The 18670-nt window shown below is 37.9% G+C and overlaps 2 protein-coding genes and 1 long non-coding RNA gene across 5 annotated transcripts in view; all 3 read right to left on the bottom strand.

Moving 5' to 3' along the window:
* Positions 1-321: 321 nt before the first annotated feature.
* Positions 322-1614, bottom strand: LOC105982606. The gene is made up of 2 exons (XR_001174905.1): positions 1421-1614; positions 322-498 (listed from the first exon to the last, which is right to left on the bottom strand). It is a non-coding gene; the product is annotated as an uncharacterized LOC105982606 (long non-coding RNA).
* A 908-nt stretch (positions 1615-2522) lies between these two features.
* Vcpkmt (valosin containing protein lysine (K) methyltransferase) lies at positions 2523-10270 on the bottom strand. 3 transcript variants are annotated; one of them, XM_013012332.1, is made up of 6 exons: positions 9957-10270; positions 9767-9877; positions 9514-9583; positions 8542-8661; positions 7437-7541; positions 2523-3561 (listed from the first exon to the last, which is right to left on the bottom strand). In XM_013012332.1, exons 1-6 carry the CDS (start codon positions 10220-10222, stop codon positions 3547-3549), a joined length of 687 nt encoding a protein of 228 aa, XP_012867786.1. In that variant the 5' UTR covers positions 10223-10270; the 3' UTR covers positions 2523-3546. The 3 variants fall into 3 exon arrangements, 2 of the variants coding, with proteins under 2 accessions (XP_012867786.1, XP_012867787.1); XR_001174912.1 differs by lacking the exon at positions 2523-3561 and adding an exon at positions 7823-8059 and having other exon boundaries at positions 7453-7541; positions 9957-10269; XM_013012333.1 differs by lacking the exon at positions 2523-3561 and having other exon boundaries at positions 7451-8059; positions 9957-10269.
* A 537-nt stretch (positions 10271-10807) lies between these two features.
* The window catches only part of Sos2 (son of sevenless homolog 2 (Drosophila)), an 81299-nt gene continuing 73436 nt past the window's right edge, over positions 10808-18670 (bottom strand). Inside the window, exons 21-24 of the mRNA XM_013012226.1 lie at positions 18264-18525; positions 17506-17547; positions 13319-13428; positions 10808-12534 (exon numbers count right to left, since the gene is read on the bottom strand). Coding sequence (XP_012867680.1) covers positions 12025-12534; positions 13319-13428; positions 17506-17547; positions 18264-18525 — 924 coding nt within the window. The 3' untranslated portion in view covers positions 10808-12024. The remainder of the gene's footprint in view (positions 12535-13318; positions 13429-17505; positions 17548-18263; positions 18526-18670) is intronic.

Raw genomic sequence — 18670 nt, 5'->3', positions numbered from 1 at the left:
AGATTATAGGATTGCCAAAGACAGACTGAACTTCAGTCTTTTGATAGAAAAGCTATTCTAATGAGGAAAGAACACTGATCTGAAAAACTAATTAAAATTAATTAGAAGTTCCAAATACCTCAGATGTAAAATCATGTATTATGTAAAAGGTACTGTTGTCAAGGTGAATCTAAGTTTTAGAACCTCACTTGAACTAAATTAGCCTCTTAAATGTCTGTCTCCCACTCAACATCTTAGTAAAAGATAAAATGTATTATGAATTGTAATTTCTGTAGCTTTGTGCAATGTGTATCAGAATGAAGTGGACAGATAAGCCAGGTACAATTTTATAAGAACATGATCCAATTTTATTTACATGTTATTTTTTCCAAGGAACATGTAATAGCTTGTTTTTTAAATTCATCTTTAAAATCCAATAGTGACTATAAGTCAAAATAGATTTGGTTTTTACGTCTTTGTTATACACTGTGTAATAAAGTTGAAGCCAAGTAACGCCACCTACAGGGAACCAATAGAACAACAGTCATATCTCTATGGCCCATGAATGTCTAAAATTTGATGAACATATTTAATACAGGTTAACTTCAAAGAAAAAAAAATGGAAAGATGTGGTAGGAAAAAACCATACTAACATTCTGGGTTATTGATACATCTTACAACTGAACCCAATCTTACCCTCCAATTCACCAGTCATATAAACATGGACCCTTGGCTGTGAACTGGAGCAAAGCTATGCTACCCCAAGTATCTTTGGTTATAAATGGCATAGGGGAAATTCAAGTCTTTGGAGGTGAAACTTCTAATTTTTTTTGTCTATCTGTTGCATCTCCCTCCCTGTCTGCAGGCATTCTTACCTTTACCTTGTCAATGACCAGATTCCCTGGATTTTCAGCTACTTTAAGTCTACTTCAGTTTCTAAAGCTCAGCCATTTTCTTTAAAGCCCATTCCACATCAGATTGTTTTTCCTTCTCTATGCAACACAGGCCTACTCTTAACAGGTGCCTTAATTTTTTATATACACTCTCTTCCCTAGTCCACTCTTTTCTCCCCTTGGGATGGAGATGCTGAAAGATTTCCTTCTCACAATGGTTTTCAATTTAGGCTAAATATTAAAGCCATCTTTCATAACAATGGCACACTTAATTGGAATTAGGATAGGGCTTTTCCTTGCTTTCAATTTTCCAGGTGATGTCCTGTGCAGCATGGTTCGAGACACACTCACTGCCTTTCAGTAAGGTCATAATCCTATCCTTAGCTAACTACAGCTGGATTCTAAAAAAATTTATTGTTTATATTATGCACTGGCCACCCCTGCCTGCCCAAAGTCTCTGGGTCGCTCGAGCAGTTTCCCAAAAGACTGGTATGCTTTGAGATTGGACAGTTAGATACATTCAGACTGAACAGTTAGTGGCATCTTACCTCATGTTGGCTGCATCCTTTCCACTGCTATGTAAGTCTTCTAGCCACCAACTCTCAGACTGGCAGGGTCACATCATGTGCCCCCTCCAGCTGTCTCCAGGCTTTGAAATAAAACAACTGCAGTTGGGCTGGGAATGTGGCTCAATGGTAGAGCGCTTGCCTTGCATGCATGCGGCCCTCAGCACCACATAAGCAAAAAGAAAAAAAGCCGGAAGTGGCACTGTGGCTCAAGTGGTAGAGCGCTAGCCTTGAGCTGAAGAGCTGAGGGACAGTGCCCAGGCCCAGAGTTCAGGCTCCACAACTGGACCCCAAAAAACAAAACAAAACCCTGCAGTTAATCTGGTGGATAAACACAAATCCAAACACATTTGGAAATGGTATTCTCTCCTTAACAAGCACTTTAGGTCTTGAGTTATTCACTCAGCCCTCCTTCTTGTGGTTCTGGAGTCCAGACAGTTCCCTGCAAGAGCGAGCAGCACAGGACTACGTCCATACCTGATACTGCACGCCTGCTTGCCTGGCAGTGTGGGATGGCAGTGGTGATAGAGCACATTCTCTGCACTGTCCACTAGTGCTGGCCCCAGGGGCTCTCTGATCTTAGAATGAGGACATGGACAAGGCACCTGTTACTTTGGTGAAGGCATTATTCTAGAGCAGGAAAAAAAAAGCTGCTTGATATTTTCATAGGTCACCTACTTCTCTTGTCAATACCTTAGGTCATTCTCCAGAAGGAGTGAGGTGGTGAATAAGGGAGTGGGAGCAAAGGCAGGCAAAGGTGTGATTTCAGCAAAGTTGAAAAGAGGCTGACTTCAGCCTGATTCCTTCAGGAAATCTTGGACTGTAAGTTGCACCTCACTGAGGTAAAAGAGCTGGGTTTTCATATAGTAAACCTAGGGGTCCATCAGCTGCACACCCACAGGTGGGTGCTACATATTAAAAGCAAAATAAGAGAGCCTAGAAAAACAGTGAAAAAGAGATGTGAGGAATCTGGGCTACTTCAGCCCATGTAGTTCGGTAACTAACTGCTTGGGGAAAAATGCTTAATGAAATGCTAAGGACAATATGAATGAAGAATTCCACAAAAAGCAAACTGAAAATGAAGAAATGTTCTACTGGCTTTAGTCTTCAGTCTCTAAACCAGGCTGCTTTTGAACTTCCTGGAAAGCAGTCCCTGATCCTGGATGTTCGTTTTCTTAAAGCTATTTCTGAAACAAAGTCACAGGGTCTCAAAGACAATATTTATTTACCACATAAAATTTGCACCTAGCACCAGTGCCTATAAATACCAGAATTCCATCTGGTTACTACTCTGGATGGCATGATTAGTCCTTCACAGATTAGGCTAAGTGAATAGTTGATTATCGTAACAAAAAAATGGAGAAAACAGTTTAAAAATCATTTGATAAGTTGTATAGAACTACATTTGAAGTTATTTAAAAAATCTTTCACTGTTTCGCGTAAACAAATTAACTTAATAACAGTGTTTTAAAAACCAGATTTTCCTGGAAGTTACACACAAGTAAAACTGTACAAACCACAAAAATACATGAGTCTGAAATTAGGCTTTCTATTCTCATCCTTCCCAAATGAGAAGTATAAAGATATTCACACAGTGGAGACAAGAACAAAAGTTTGGTGAATACCTATACTGAAGATGAAGCAAAAGACACTATGATATGACTCTAAAAAGTGAAGTCACCTGGTCTGAATTTAAACATTATATAGTAATAGACATGTATCTTTAGAAAATGGATCAATTTATCTCTACTTTCCTGAAATATGCTGAGTGGATCATCATGCTGCCTTATTATTTATTCACTTTGGCAAACTGTAGGCTAACATTATTACTATCTAGTTTATTTGAGTGACCAATTCCCACTGTTTCTTATAAGCAGAACTTGATGCTGAAGCTAAGTAAATCTAAGTTGGGTTTCAGGCCCACCAGCAGGCAAGGCAGTCATTTCATATTGCGGGCAGCACACGTGGTTGTCATTCATATGTCAGATTTCTAAAGACATGCTGAAAAAAATCTGTAAACAGAATCTTCCCATGCTGCATTCACATGCTCCATTCCCATCTCTAGCTCCCCCAGGCTGTGAGAAGCTTGAGTAAGATGATTAAAGGTCTCACGGTGGCGAGTTCTATGAGAAAAAAAAAATGGAAGTGAATAACCATGTATAATGTATAGAGGTAGGTCTTAGCTGACACCTAAAACACAAACATCCACAAACATCCAAAGGGAAAAAACAGATATGTCGGACATTATCAAAATACTATGAATACTAGGAATGAAACCTGTCAAAGAACATTGCATGCATGTAGGGAGTTCCAGTCAAATCCTTTTATACAACTAATATACACTAATTAAAAAGTTTAAAATAATCAGATATACAAGTTTTATTTAAAAATTAAAAACCTTAAAAAATAAAGTGCTCATATTTGTAATACAACTCAAGAGGCTGAGATCTGGAGGATCACGGTTATTTAAGCCAGCCAGTTTGGGAGCCTCCATCTCCAATTAACCATCAAAAAGTGAAACAGGAGGTGTGACTTGAGTATAGAGCTCCAGTAATTATAGTATAGTGCTCCAGTAAGAATAGAGTCCAGAAAGCAAGCCAAGAAAACTCAAAAAAGTGTTTGTATATTAAGCATCCAGTGCCTAGTATCCAGAATATGTAAAGAACTCTTAGACTAGAAAAATAAATTTGGGGGCTGGGAAGGTGGCTCAGTGATAGAGCGCTTGCCTTGCATGCATGAGGCCCCTGGGTTCGATTCCTCAGCACCACATAAGAAAAAAGAAAAAAAGCTGGAAGTGGCGCTGTGGCTCAAGTGGTAGAGTGCTAGCCTTGAGCTGAAGAGCTGAGGGACAGCGCCCAAGCCCAGAGTTCAGGCCCCACAACCGGACCCTCAAAAAAAAGAAAAGAAAAATAAATTTTAAGCTGGGCACTGGTGGCTCACACCTGCAATCCTATCTACTCAGAAGGCTAAGAGCTAAGGATCGCTGTATAAAGCCAACCCAGGCAGGAAAGTCTGTGAGACTCTTATCTCCAATTAACCACCAAAAAGCCAGAAGTAGAGCTGTAGCTCAAGTGGTAGAGCACTAGCCTTGGGCTAAAGAGCTGAGGGACAGCGCCCAGGCCTAGAGTTCAAGCCTCACAACTCACCAAAAAAAGAAAAATAAATTAAAAAAAAAAAAAACCTCAATTTGAAAATGGGCAAGTATTTCTCTAAGGACATGAAAAGAAACTCAGTACCATTAAGTCATTAAGGAAATGAAAATAAAAACCACAGTAAGACTCTATTTCATGCTTACTAAGATGGCTATAGTTATCTATGATAAGCAGTAACAAGTGTTAGGATGTGGAGAAAGTGGAGCTCATATACTGCCGGTTGGATGTAAAATGATATAGTAGCTTTAGGATAGGTTCCTCATTCCTCAAGATAGTTACACAGAGTTCCCATAGAACATAACAGTACCATTCTAGGTATATACCCAGATTTGAAAAAAAAGTATGCTCACAAAAAGATTTCTAAATGAAAGCTCACAACATTATTCATCACAGCCCAAAAGTGAGCAAGTGAAATGCTACCAACCGATGATGGGATGGGTAAGATATATGTAAGCAAACAAAGAAATATTATTCAAACACAGGAGTAAAATGTTAAAGCATGCCACAGCATGGGTGAACCTTGACAGTATTACGCTGAGTGACAGTAGCTAGACACAAAAGGCACATAATGTGTGATTATGTTTATATGATATGCAGAATGGAACCATGCCTAGAAACAGATTCATGACTATCAGGAGGAAAATAAGGAATCAGGACTAATAGGCATAGGGTTTCTTTTGGGGGTGATGAAAATGTTTAAAAACAATAGAAACTAGTGACGGTTTGTGCAACTCTGTATGGATGTACTAAAAAACACTATTTTGCATACTTTAAAAGGGTAAATTTTATGATATGTGACTCATACTAGTTTAAAAGAAAGGATTTATTTGGTGGGGGGGAGGGGAATACGGACAAGCCTTTATATTCAGGAACACAAAATCTTTGTGCATCAAAAAAACCCTACTTTAAAATTAGTTCTGGAACTAATGGTAATTGATCGCTTCAATCTGCAATCCTCCAGATTTTAGCTTCCTGAGTAGGATTACAAGCATGAGCACCCCTACTTTAAAATTAGTTTCAGGGCTAGGCCTGTAGCTTAGTGGTAGAGTGCTTGCCTAGCATGCATGAAGCCCTGGGTTCAGTTCCTCTGTACCACATAAACAGAAAAAGCTGAAAGTGGCACTGTGGCTCAAGTGGTAGAGTGCTAGCCTTAGGCAAAAGAAGCTCAAGGACAGTGCCCATGCTGAGTTCAAGCCCCAAGGCTGCCCCCCCCAAAAAAAATTCTGATAAAACTCGATCTCCTAAAACACAAATATTTTTTCTTTTTCTTTGTATCTCCAGCAGCATGCCATATAAATGTTAACTGATTTACTAATCTCATTCCTCTCCTTTAGAATTAGTCCTAACATCTTCTTGGTCCATAAAACTGTTACATTTGCATTCAGCTAAAACACACATAATTAGAAAACTTGAATGAACAAATTCAATCAGAGCAAAAATAGAAACAAGTTCGGTTACTAGGGTTTAGCTCATTAATTCAAGTCACAATGTCATAAAGCCTCATGCAGGTGACATTTACAAAAAGTGCTCGAGATACAAAATAGGTATCATTCATCCCTTCAATAGGGTCAAATTCTAGATGCACAGGTGCAACCTGAATAAATGTGGTTGATGTGCCACAAAGAGAATGCAACAAAAAAAGGAAACAAATTCTAAACTGGGAGAGAGCTATGGAAGGAGTAACATTGTCCAAAATGAAATGTATTCATTACCTGACGTAACTCTGTACATCACCTTTACAATAACAATTAAAAAATGAAAAAATATATTCTGCCTACAGCTTACATTTTCCTTTGAAAAAAAAAAACAAGACAAACAAACAAAAAAAAAACCCATAAAACTAAAATGACTAGAGAAAGTTCAAAGGTTAGAACTAGTCTTTTAAAAACAATTTACAGAAGAGAAACTTAAAAAGGACTAATCTTCTGTTTGAAGGTAAAGCCCAAAGCTGTGGTCTGGATTAGGTGTCCTCAAAGGCCCAAATGTTAATGGTTTGTTTCCCCTGGGCAAGGAGGTGCTTTGGTAGGTGGTGCAAATTTAAAGAGACAAAACACAGCAGGTGGTTTCTGCAGTGATGAGGGATGTGGCTAGAGAGAGAGAGTGATAGTGGACCCTTCCCCAACTTTTCTCTCTCCTTTTATCTTCAGCTATAAGGTAAACAGGTTTCCTCTGCCACATTCACATGACCCACTGTAATTTATAGTTGGTAAAAGCTTTCTAAAAGCCTACCAGGCTAGGTACTGGTGGCTCACATCTGTAATCCTAGGTACTCAGGAGGCTGAGATCTGGAGGACCAAGATTCAAAGGCAATTTAGGCAAAAAAAAGTCCCTAAGACTGCATCTCCAAAATAACCAGCTAAAAGCTGGGATGAGCCAAGCAAGAGTGTGAGGTCCTAAGCTCTGGTATCATCACCAAAGAAAGACAAAAAGCCAGACTGGAGATTTAACTCAGTGATAGAGTGCTTACCTAGAATGCTCAAGACTCCTGAATTCAATCCCCAGCATCACAGAAACCATCAAACCAAACATAAAAAAAAAGCCTGCCTTTATTTCTTTTAAGACAGCACTTTGCTAGGTAGCCCAGGCTGGCATGCAACCCATCTTTTTGTCTCAGCCTTCTGAATACTGCAGTCAGGGGGTGTGTAACACCATGGCCTGGTTCTGACTTATTTTAGAGCAAGGGAAAGCAGGTGAAGTTATCTTAATACGTGTATAAGTGCCTGAGTCAGTGAATAATCATAGCTTTTAAACTACATCATGATAAAGGGCTGGACCACACCTAAGCCCAGGGACAACAACTAGCTGATGAAATCTCACAGAGGCTGAAAAACTGAGGGTGTACTTACCAATTTTTTCTTTCTGATGTAAATAATGTGAATATCTTCACTTCGATATTCTTCATCATGTTTTTCCAAAGGAATTTTTTCAAAGTCAAAGTCTAGCTGAAGGAGCTATAAGTTTAAAAGAGATACACATTAAACTCAGTAATATAAAGTGGTCTGTGGTGGTAGAAGTCAGAATTGTGATTGCTGCTGGAGGAGTGCTGACTAGCAAGTGACAATGTGGAAACTTTCTGAGGTCTTGAGTATGTTCTGTATGTTTATGTTGGGTAATGGATGGGAACACATGAAAAAGTAAACTGTATACTTGATAAGTATTTTATATCTGTTTTACTTCAACAAAAATACTATAAAAATTTCAACTACACATACAATTTCAAAAGTTTGCTAACCTTTGTTATTTTAGAGAAATATTATCTGAGGAAGTCAAATAATTACATTTGTTTTAAGAGGTTTTTGTAATCTGAATAGTTGTATAAAAGAGTTTTGAGTCAACAAGTCCATTTATAAGAATAATCCATTTTGATCAATGCCACCCATATAGTTGCTTTTTCAATAAACTGAAGTTGTCTTTTAAACAGATGCATCCTCAAGAGGAGTCACTTATAACAGGATGAATTAGGCCACACCTGGGGGAAGAGGGTGAAAGATACCTAAAATGGTATGTACTCCTTTACACCTTCCTGTGAGTCTACCCATCTAAAAAAATGCTAAAAATTTTAATTCATAAAAATATAGAAGTTGAAGTTATCACCTCCACATTTTTATCATGTATTCTCCAAAAGTAATATATACATCTATGTCATTGATAGGTTAAAGATGCCAGCATTGTGTTAATAAAGAAATATTAAACACTTTCTTAGAAAAGCCAAGTGTTGTTATTTTACATTGTTCTGTAGATACAATATTAACAAATTGGAAAAGAAAGAGAAAGGATTTAGAAAGACCAAAATGGAGAGGGCTTTGTAGAATGGTGGATTGGGAAAGGATCCTCTCTTTGGGTTCAAGCAGAATGTTTCCCTCTCAAAATTACCATAAAATAATACAACAATCATATATATCCTCTCTGAGGCTGTATGTGGATATAAGATGGATCTAACAGATTACTTACCTCAAAATATTTTTTCTCAATTTCTGGATTTTTTCCCATTGTACGCTGCTCATAACAACATATAATGCAAGTTTCAGATCCACTGAGATCTTTTAGAGTTTTCAGCAAAGGCTCCAAAGACTATTCAAGAAAGAAATATATTTTTCAAATTTATGACTAAAAAAAACCCCTCACTAATCTAAAAGGGGCTTAGAAACATAGAAGGATCAACTCCCTTACAAGCTCTCCATCTTTAATCAATCCAATAAAGCACACATTAATTCTATAACTAGTGGCTGGTAAGCACTTAACTAACCAACTATTACATTGATTTGTTTCTAGAAAAAGGATTTAAGTGACTGCATTTTGACACTCCCATGAGAAAACAGTTCAAGCCCCTTCACTGACACAAAAAAAGAAAAAGAAAAAATAAGTTTAACTTCATTTAACATAGAATTTAAGGACTTATCCTACCAAAGTGTGATGCTAATTTGCATGTGGACTGGCCCAATACTCATTTTAGCATGCGAAGGCCACAGTACTACGTAAACTGTTATTTAAAGAAAAATCATTCCATGGGTCTAACAAATCTTGCCACAGAAGAATCCATTCTTTACCACGCGTCTTAATTCTCCCATCATGGTTAACAATGTGTTAATAACACATTCATTGCGCACAACTAAGGGGGAGGAAAGTGACTTGAGCGTTTCATAACATATCCAACTAGCAAAATACTTTATTTCTGGCAGTACTGGGGACTAAATGTAAAATTCTTTTAAATGCTTACAGAAGCCACTAGTCAAATGCACTTAACTCGTCACAACATGATTTGCAGGTCTATATGGTAATCACAAGCGGTTATTGGTGACTTTTATCTTCTCTTCACTACTTCATTAACTGTTAAGACCAAAGAACTAAAAGATGTTAAATGTGCAGAAATGTGTGCTTCCGAATACAGGAAATACAAAGGACCTCTCCCATTTGAACACTCACCTCTTCGTAGTATATGCAGTCAGCCATCAGTATGTAGTCTGGTGGAGGAAAATCTTCTAATTCTTCCCCCCTTAAAAATGCCAAACAACTATCTTTAACAGTCGCTTTAACCATTTAAAAACACTTGTTTTGTTTTTTTTTTAACAAGAAGCAGTAAGTGCCGTATGTATGATACGCCCATGCTTTTAGTGAAAGGCAAATTAAAACAAACTGCGCGTCGCTATCTTAAAACAAGCGGAAAGGCCATACAAACCATTTCAGTACCTTGGTTTGAACAGAACCCGTGACAAGATGCTTGTTCATCCTGATATTCATCTTCAGCAAGTCTTGCAATTCCTCCAGGTCGGTGACCACCACATCCGCCCTATAAAATAACCTTGCGTGAAGGGCCGCCACAGGGGCTGGGGGAAAGCCGCTGTCGGCAGGCCTCGCGCGGCCCTTACCCGAGGGTGGCGGCCATGAGGCCCACAGCGCCGGTGCCCGAGCCCAGCTCCAGCACCGACCGGCGGCTCAGCGCGTGCGTCCCCTCGCGAGAAAACGCGGGCGTTTCCAGGTATTTAGAAAGGACAATAGCAGCGTCCCACACAACGCAACCCACGCCGCCGGAGCCGTACTGCTGCAGCCGTAGCGCCGTCCCATCCCGTTTCTCCAAAACTCGCACAAAACTCCACAGCGGATCTTCGGCCGAGGGCTCGGGGGCAGCCGCCATCGCGGGCCACAACAGGACGTCGTGCGCGCTGTGACGTCACACCCACGCACGCCTGGTCCTCACTTCCCGAAGGCGGAGCTGGCAGCGGCAGCGCATGCGCGTGCTGGCCGGCCGTACCAAAGCTTGGAATGTAAATAACCCAGGACAACCCAAGAACTAACTTCCCATTCTTTAACTAGCAGGCAGTTTTCATTACTTTTTCAGATAAATCTAATGCTATGGTCTGCCCTTTATAAACAAAGCAAAACCTCCAATGTGTTTTTATTCCTAGTTGGAGATGGTGTACAGTAGTTAATGGCCATAAATTCTAGTGGTTTTCCAAAAGGTATCAAAAGTGGCTATAATCCTTCTCAATAACAATTTCTTACTGTACTTCTAGTTTTTTTTATAATTGTATAAAAACGGTTGCTGGAAGCCTGCCACCTGGGTAACAGTGACAACATCCCTTTACATCACTAATTTGTTGAAATCATGTAGCTTAAATTGTGTTAAGATATCAAAAATAATAGGTGTATGCATACACATTTCTCTTCAGGATTCAATCTCCCCTTGTTTCTTATAATGAAAACACATACTTTAAAAGCCTTTGAAAAATTAAGACTGAGGTGATTTATTAATCTTGTTAAGAACTCTGATACAAAGCACAGTAAAAGGCCACAGACCAGTAAATAAACAACGTGGCTTTTGGCTACTTTACAACTGCTGCTACTGCACTATTACGGTAACACTCTCATCACTTTGAACAAAAGGGTCCAAATAGCTAATGAAAGTTTTACTCACTTCTCTGTTTAAAAAGTTTAATAAAGCTTTAACTACCTGCTGGTTTAGATATTACCAATCTAACAAAATATTTTTTAAAAAAATTTCAGTTAACATGAGATTTAGAGAAAACATTGCTAAATTTTGAAGGCAATTTGATTTGTTTCTATGTCATAAGAAACTTTTGTTTTGAATTTATGAATTAGTAAAGTAGCAGATTGTATTATAGGCCTCAAGTCACTTAAATTTATATAGGTTATTAGCATTATCTTTAAATATACAATATAAACAAAACTGTACATACATGGCATATTAACTTTGTTTTCCAAAACAATGTTCAATTCATTAGCTAAAGACAACATACTCTGCAAAATCAAAAGGCACATCTGAATGAGATACATGCCCTTTTGTTCCTTTATAATTGTATTATGAAACCTTTGTTTACATTTTGATAAAGTAATAAACACAGTTCATTCTATTATTTCCATTCCACTTTTCATTTTTGTCTTCAGCAGCAAATACTGGCATTTAAGACATGGCATTAAGGAGTTTAAGAACAATGGGTGTTATTCACAATTCTCCTAGATGTAAAAACTAGAAGTATAAACTGGAAGATGGTCAAAGAGGTTTAAAAACTATAATACACCATAATACACCCTCTAAATTTGTGTAAATTCATTGCCTTAAAAAGGCATCTATTACTCAAACTTGAAAAATTCCATAAAAGCACTATCCCCTTTCAGTGCAATCAAAATCACTTTAAGCCATATTTTAGCAGAGTCTACAGTGCAAATATAAATTCATTTTACTGGCCTTCTGGCAGCACTGAGGATCCAAGACAGGGCAATGCTACTGATCACCTGAGGATAATGGCGAAGGACTTTTGTAATTGTTTTCCCTAAATCTTAAAAGCTTATTTGACCAGTAGCATTTTTGTAAGAGCATTATTTGTAAAAAGTACTAAAATACTATGCATTTTTGAATAATTTAAAAAAAATCTTTACAAATACTATTCCAGTGTCAATGACTATATATGACAAAGGTCATTGAGGAGTTTCTGCATTTTCTAGAAAAGGCAGTCTGTACAATGGGGGATGCGAAAGCTCCCGCTTGTAAGTCTTTGGTGGCAGTTTTGGTAGGTGAGGACTTGAATTCTGCCTTGGTGGAACAGGGGGAGCTGGAGGATGAACAAGATTGTTGTTACTAGAACTGAGCACATAGCATCGACGTGGTACTCTTGGAGAGGGTGTGCTAGGAGGAGTGCTTGGTGAATTTGGACAGGTACTAACGTCTCTGAACCACTCTGAATCTCTGTGAAGATGTCCCAGTGGAGGTGGCTGAAGATTAAATGGACAGTTTATAAAGTGTTCCGGAGGCCGAAGGGGAACTGGTGGAGGAGTGTCAGGAAGAGGATCTCTTGGCGGTGGTGGAGGTGGACTGTGCAGCTGCCCATCAAATGCACCAGTAGGAACAGGAACTCTGGGTTTTATCTTTGGAGGGGGAGGTTGTCTTGGTGGAATAGCAGGAGGGTCATCATCAGGTTTCATAGTTCCCTTTAAAAAGAAAAAATAATTAAATTGTGTTTGTATTCTGAAAATTTTGTAAGACAATTTTAAAAGACTGACAAATTCTTCTGTGTTTAATCTAGAGGCTGAAATTAACCAATTTTAGTATGTTACTTCCAGTTTTAATTAAGGCCCCAGTTTAATAGCTGAATATACCCAATACTTCCATTGAAATCTTTAAACATAAAGCTTTATCTTCAGTGGTTATTTTGTTTTGTGCATTTCAAGTAAGTGAAAAGATGATAGTTATGTGGACATAAATGGACATGATATCAACAGGATTCAATATCAAGTTCTACCTACTGGGCATCTACTTCTACTTTACCCCAAGAGGTTTAGAGCAGTGGATCTCAAAGTGATACCCAGGGACAGCATCAACACCAACAGAGAATGGGTTCAAAAGGCAGATTCTTAGGCATGGGCCCAAGACCTACTGAACCACAAACTCAGATTAAGTTCAACAATCTGGTTTTAACAAGTTGTCCAGGTGATTTTGATGTACCCTTAAATATGAGGAACACTGTTTGGAAGTTTAAAAATCCTTAGAATACTAAAGTTCTTTCCATCTGTACCAAGAAGAAAATGGACTTCTTAGTATATGTGAGCGTACCCACCATTTTTTCTTCCTTTCAAGGTAAGGTTTTATGATGATTAAACAACTACTTAAAGTATTTTCCATATAAAAGAATTGAAATGTTGAAAAATCATAGAGGCTAGCCAAAATACAACTGACAGACAACTCTGAATGGCAAATGTAGGTCCTGTTAACTACCTTGGAATTTGAAGCATCATGATCAAACTTTTTTCGAGGAGGCAGAGGAGGAGGAATCAGTGGCTCTTCACTTAGTTTATTTAAACTCCCACATGAACTGAAGAAAGACTCTGGAGGAGAAAAAGATACCATAATTCACAGTGCAATTATGGCAAAGCTTCATCACAACTTAAGATCACTTCTGCCATGGTGTTTATCAGACTGTATTATCTGTTAGATAGTACAATGTTGGTTTACCTATGCTTCCATGAAACTGTATTTTTGTATCCCTGGTTTCTACAACAGTACCTGGCACAGAGTATGTTGGCTAAATGAAGTCAAACTATTCAGTCAAGTTTAGTAATAAAATTCTGCTCTTCCAAAAAACTCTCTTAAAACGTTAAACAAAACTTAATAAAAACAAGAGCATATTTGTATATGTATGGTAACTTCTAAAGAAAAACCATCCTAAGCAGAGACCATATACTTTGAAGGTACATTACTAAACAGATAATAAAATCTCCATATAGAAGACCATAAGGTAGGATTATATCATGTAACTCTTTCTCTAATTCTACATATTACAAAGCCACATTTTTAAAAATTCATAAAATTACCAAAGTATTAAGCAAAATTCACCCTAGATCAGATAAGCTAGAGAATAAGAACTGTTCATCTTGATGTATTTCTTTTGTCTTTTTCATGTTTTTAAAAAATTTACAATTATGGTTCACACATAAATATGGTCCATGTCTCCATACACACATTTATTATAAAGGTACAATATATATTATTTCTCACTATACTAAAATGGGGTTGGGGTTCAGAGGATATAAGTTGGGAAGGAAGTTGGCAAATTTAACTTTAAACACACCAGAAGTGCTTATGGGATATCCAAACTGAGGTTTTCCCACCCTGCCCCCCCAAAGACCATGAAGATAGTTTTTTTTTTTTTGTCTCTGACAACATGCATAGCACTTTAACTGTATTATTATTTTGTTTGGCTTCTCAAATATTACTTAAATGTGCATTTTAAATATGTTTACATTTAAGAAATAAGATACATTGGGCTGGGATGTAGCTCAGTGGCAAAGTGCTTGCCTAGCAAGTGCAAGGTCCATGGTTCGATCCCCAGTACCAAAAAAGAAAAGACAAAAAAAAATACAGTTAAAAAAATAAAACCAAAGAAATAAGATACATTGAAGAAATCCTCTGCAAACATACTCCCTTTTCAATATGCTTTCTACTTTTGTTTCATTCATTAAAAAAAAAAAAAATCTACAAAGTTGCCAGGCACTGGTGGCTCACATAATCCTAGCTACTCAGGAGGATGAGATCTGAGGATCATGGTTCAAAGCCAGCCCAGGCAGAAAAAGTCTGTGAGACTCTTATCTCCAATAAACCATTCAGAAAACCAGAAGTGGTGCTGTGGCTCAAGTGGTAGAGTGTTAGCCTTGAACTAAAGAACTAAGGCACAGCACCAGACCCAGAGTTTAAGCCCCACGACTGACCAAAAAAAAAAAAAAAAAAACTAAAGTTATACATAAAACTATCATTTTTATGACCTGGAAATTACAAAACACAGAAATTTTGCAGTTTGAGGGCTAGATATGTGGTGACTGAAGTGATGCAGCAGGTAAGGTATAAGGCCCTGATTCAAACCTCAGGCACACACAATAACACCTGCTGGGTAAATAATTTTATTTTCTATAAAGAGCATTTTCCTCCTGGATTAGCTTTCAGGAACATTTCAAATGGCTGCAGTATTCCAAACTAGTGAATGTAGAATTATTTACTGGACTGTTTCTATAATGTCAATTTTCTATCTAAGCTATTTATAATTTGGGGGGGAGAGGGGATGGGGTGTGTGCGCCAGGTCTGGGGCTTGAACTCAGGGTCTGGGTACTGTTCCTGAGCTTCTTTTGCTCAAGGCTAACATTCTACCACTTGAGCCAGAGCTCCACTTCTGGTGTTTTTGGCGGTTAATTGGAGATAAAACATTTCATGGACTTTTCTTCCCAGGCTGGTTTTGAATCATGATTCTCAGACTCCTGAATAGCTAGGATTATAGGTGTGAGGTATTGGTGCCTGGCACTTTTTAAAAAATCATTCACTCATTCATTTGTTCATTCAATAAGCACTGGATTTATTGCTATAATTTTTCCCTAGCATATAACACCAAGCAAAACAAGCAAAATTTGTGTTTGTATGAGTTTATATTCTGGTTTGAGAGCGAATAAATAAGTGTAATAACTACAAATGGTAAGAGAAATTGTAGCAAAGGGGTACAGAAAGAAGTGGGAGAGGAATAGTGGTTTTTTTTTTTTATTGTGAGAATACTGTACAGAGGAGTTACAATTACATGGGCAAGATAACGAGTACATTTCTTATCAAGCATTGTTGCCTCCTCTGTTTCTCCTTCCCATCCCTTCCCATCCTCCCTCCCCCCAGAAATAATGTTAAATAGTAGAGAAGACCTTAGCAAGACTCACACCAAACAAAAGCTTGAGCCAAGAGGCAAGGAAGCAAGCCATAAGCTGTGAGATCCCAGGACATTATATGCACAAGGAATGACAAAAAAAGAAGTCCTGGCAATTTGTCTTTGTGTTCTGGAAGAAGAACAGCTAGAGAACTGAGTGAAGGAAGAGACTAGTAGATATGGTATGACAGATTAAAGGAGAACAAACCATGTAGAGTCTGGTGGGAATTTGCAGCCTGGTGGGAATTTGTGGAGTCTAGAAGGAATTTTGGCTTTTATTCTGAGTCAAATAAAAAGTATTTTAGATCCTAAAAGACTAAGTCTGCTGCTGTATTGAAAACATACTAAAGTAGGAAAAATGAGAAATTAGAATACTAGTACATTCAACAAGATAAGAAATTACATGGGCTGGGAAGGTGGCTCAGTGGTAGAGCGCTTGCCTTGCATGCATGAGGACCTGAGTTCGACTCCTCAGCACCACATAAGCAAAAAGAAAAAGAAAAAAGCCGGAAGTGGCGCTGTGGCTCAAGTGGTAGAACGTTAGCCTTGAGCTGAAGAGCTGAGGGACAGCGCTTAGGCCCAGAGTTCAGGCCCCACGACTGGACCCAAAAATAAATAAATTAATAAAATAAAATAAAATCCCACAACCAACAAAAAAATAGGAAGAACTATAGCTGGGTGCTGGTGGTTCACATTTATAATTCTAGCTACTCAAAAGGCTGAGATCTGAGGATTGAAGTGGGGTTTTTTTGGTCGGCCATGAGGCCTGAATTTTGGGTCTGTGCGCTGTCCCTCAGCTCTTCAGCTCAAGGCTAGCACTCTACCACCTGAGCCACAGCACCACTTCCAGCTTTTTTTCTGCTTATGTGGTACTGAGGAATTGAACCCAGGGCCTCATGCATGCAAGGAAAGCATTAGCTACCTTTCCAGCCCTGATGATTGAAGTTTGAAATCAGCTGGAAGAGACAAATTTGAGACTTATCGCTAATTAACTAGCAAAATCCTGTAAGTGGTAGTATGATTCAAGTGGTAAAGTACCACCTGAAAAAGCCTAGTGTGAGCTAGGGACCAAGTTTAAGCCCAGTATGACACACACACACAAAAAGAAAGGGAAAGAAAAAAGTCTAAAGTATAGCATACATTACATTTGACTTAGCAGTGAATAGTGCTTATTCTCAATATGACAAGTATAAAAACATAATATTCTCATTACTATCATAGGAAATCAGTAAACAATGACTAAAAGTGATGATTCAGAAGAGAGAACAATATAGAAACATCATTTAGCAATGTGGAAATATCACTGAAGAACAATAAAAAAGAGAAGAGAAATAAGGAGCTGGAGTTAATTTCATTTAGAATATTTTATCACTATTTTACTTTTCTTATGTTTGGAATTCTTACTACTATGTGACTTATACACATCTGACTATATGAGCAAAGGTCCTTTGAATTATTCCTAATGTTTCTCTGTTTCCTCTTATTTTATACAAATGATCACAGTAAGTTAGCAGAAATTTAGGTATTGACTTATGAAATAACTAAAAACAGGAGGGAAGAGGAGAGGAAATGAAAGAGGAAGGGTAGGGGAAGAGAAGGGAAACAAAAAAATTTCTTTAATTTCTTATTCTTTAAATGTTGCTAAGCCCAAATCATTCAAAGACACATTGAACCAACCAGCTTATTATTTTTAGTTATCTCATTAGAATCAATTTATATTCTTACTTACTTGAGTGTGGCAAGAGCACTGGAGCAAAGATGCTATTGCTGCCTATTGAATGAGAAACAATAATTTGCAAAGGAAGGTAACAGGTATGGTTTTATTTTTTTTAATGTTTGCAAAATATGTAATATACATGCAATGTAGATTTTTATCACTACCTTTTCGCCATGCTAGTTTTTCTTAATATACTCAAAATTATGTTTAGCATACAAGATTTCCTCTCTATCATAGTCCCTTTTAATTTCTCTCATAGAACTAACATAATTATTTTCTAATTCACTATCTATTGCTCCCTTTTAAATGGTAGTGGGGCCCCAAAAGTAATAATCTTTGTTGGGCTGGGAAGGTGGCTCAGTGGTAGAGTGCTTGCCTTGCATGCCTGAGGCCCTGGGTTCGATTCCTCAGCACCACATAAGCAAAAAGAAAAAAAGCCGGAAATGGTGCTGTGGCTCAAGTGGTAGAGCGCTAGCCTTGAGCTGAAGAGCTGAGGGACAGTGCCCAGGCCCAGAGTTCAGGCCCCACGACCGGACCTCCCACCCCCAAAAAATAATAATCTTTGTTGAATAAACTTAAAAAAATAGTATGTATAAGCAATGCATAAGTGATACTTTACTCTCCTGTGTTAAGCTTTATCTTTGCATTAAGATATCTCTTTTCACACTAGTATGGATCACGAAGGATTCTATAATTGCCTGGTTTAAAAAATGAGAAGTATCTTAAACACAAAATTCATTTTTGGTAAATGGTTTACATCAAATACTTACCACAGGAACTATTGAGATCCACATCTAAAAACACACTCAAGTCTGAAGAAGCAGATACTGGTGGAGTAGATGGTGTATTTGGAGATGTTGGTGCTGATACTGTTGATTCAAGCTCAGTTTCAGCAATCCGACTAAAGCTTATCTTATATGGTTCTCTTTCTAACGGTGTTGGATGACCTCGTAAAGTGCCTGAGGTAGAGCCATGACGACCTGTATTAGGTCTTATTCCAGGAGATTTTAAGGAGAAGGTTGATTTCCTAGGCTAAGAAAATAAACATAATTAATATTACTAATTTGTATGTATTTTGTTTGTTTGTTTTTTTTTAAATTTTATTTTATTTTATTTGTGAACATACTGTACAGAGGGGTTACAATTGCATGGGCAGGATAATGCGTACATTTCTTAC

This window comes from Dipodomys ordii, unplaced genomic scaffold (genome assembly GCF_000151885.1).
Source record: "Dipodomys ordii isolate 6190 unplaced genomic scaffold, Dord_2.0 Scaffold16, whole genome shotgun sequence".
In the NCBI taxonomy this organism is placed as follows: domain Eukaryota; kingdom Metazoa; phylum Chordata; class Mammalia; order Rodentia; family Heteromyidae; genus Dipodomys; species Dipodomys ordii.
Note: the sequence above shows the minus strand (reverse complement) of the source record. Positions and strands in the feature narration are given on the sequence as shown.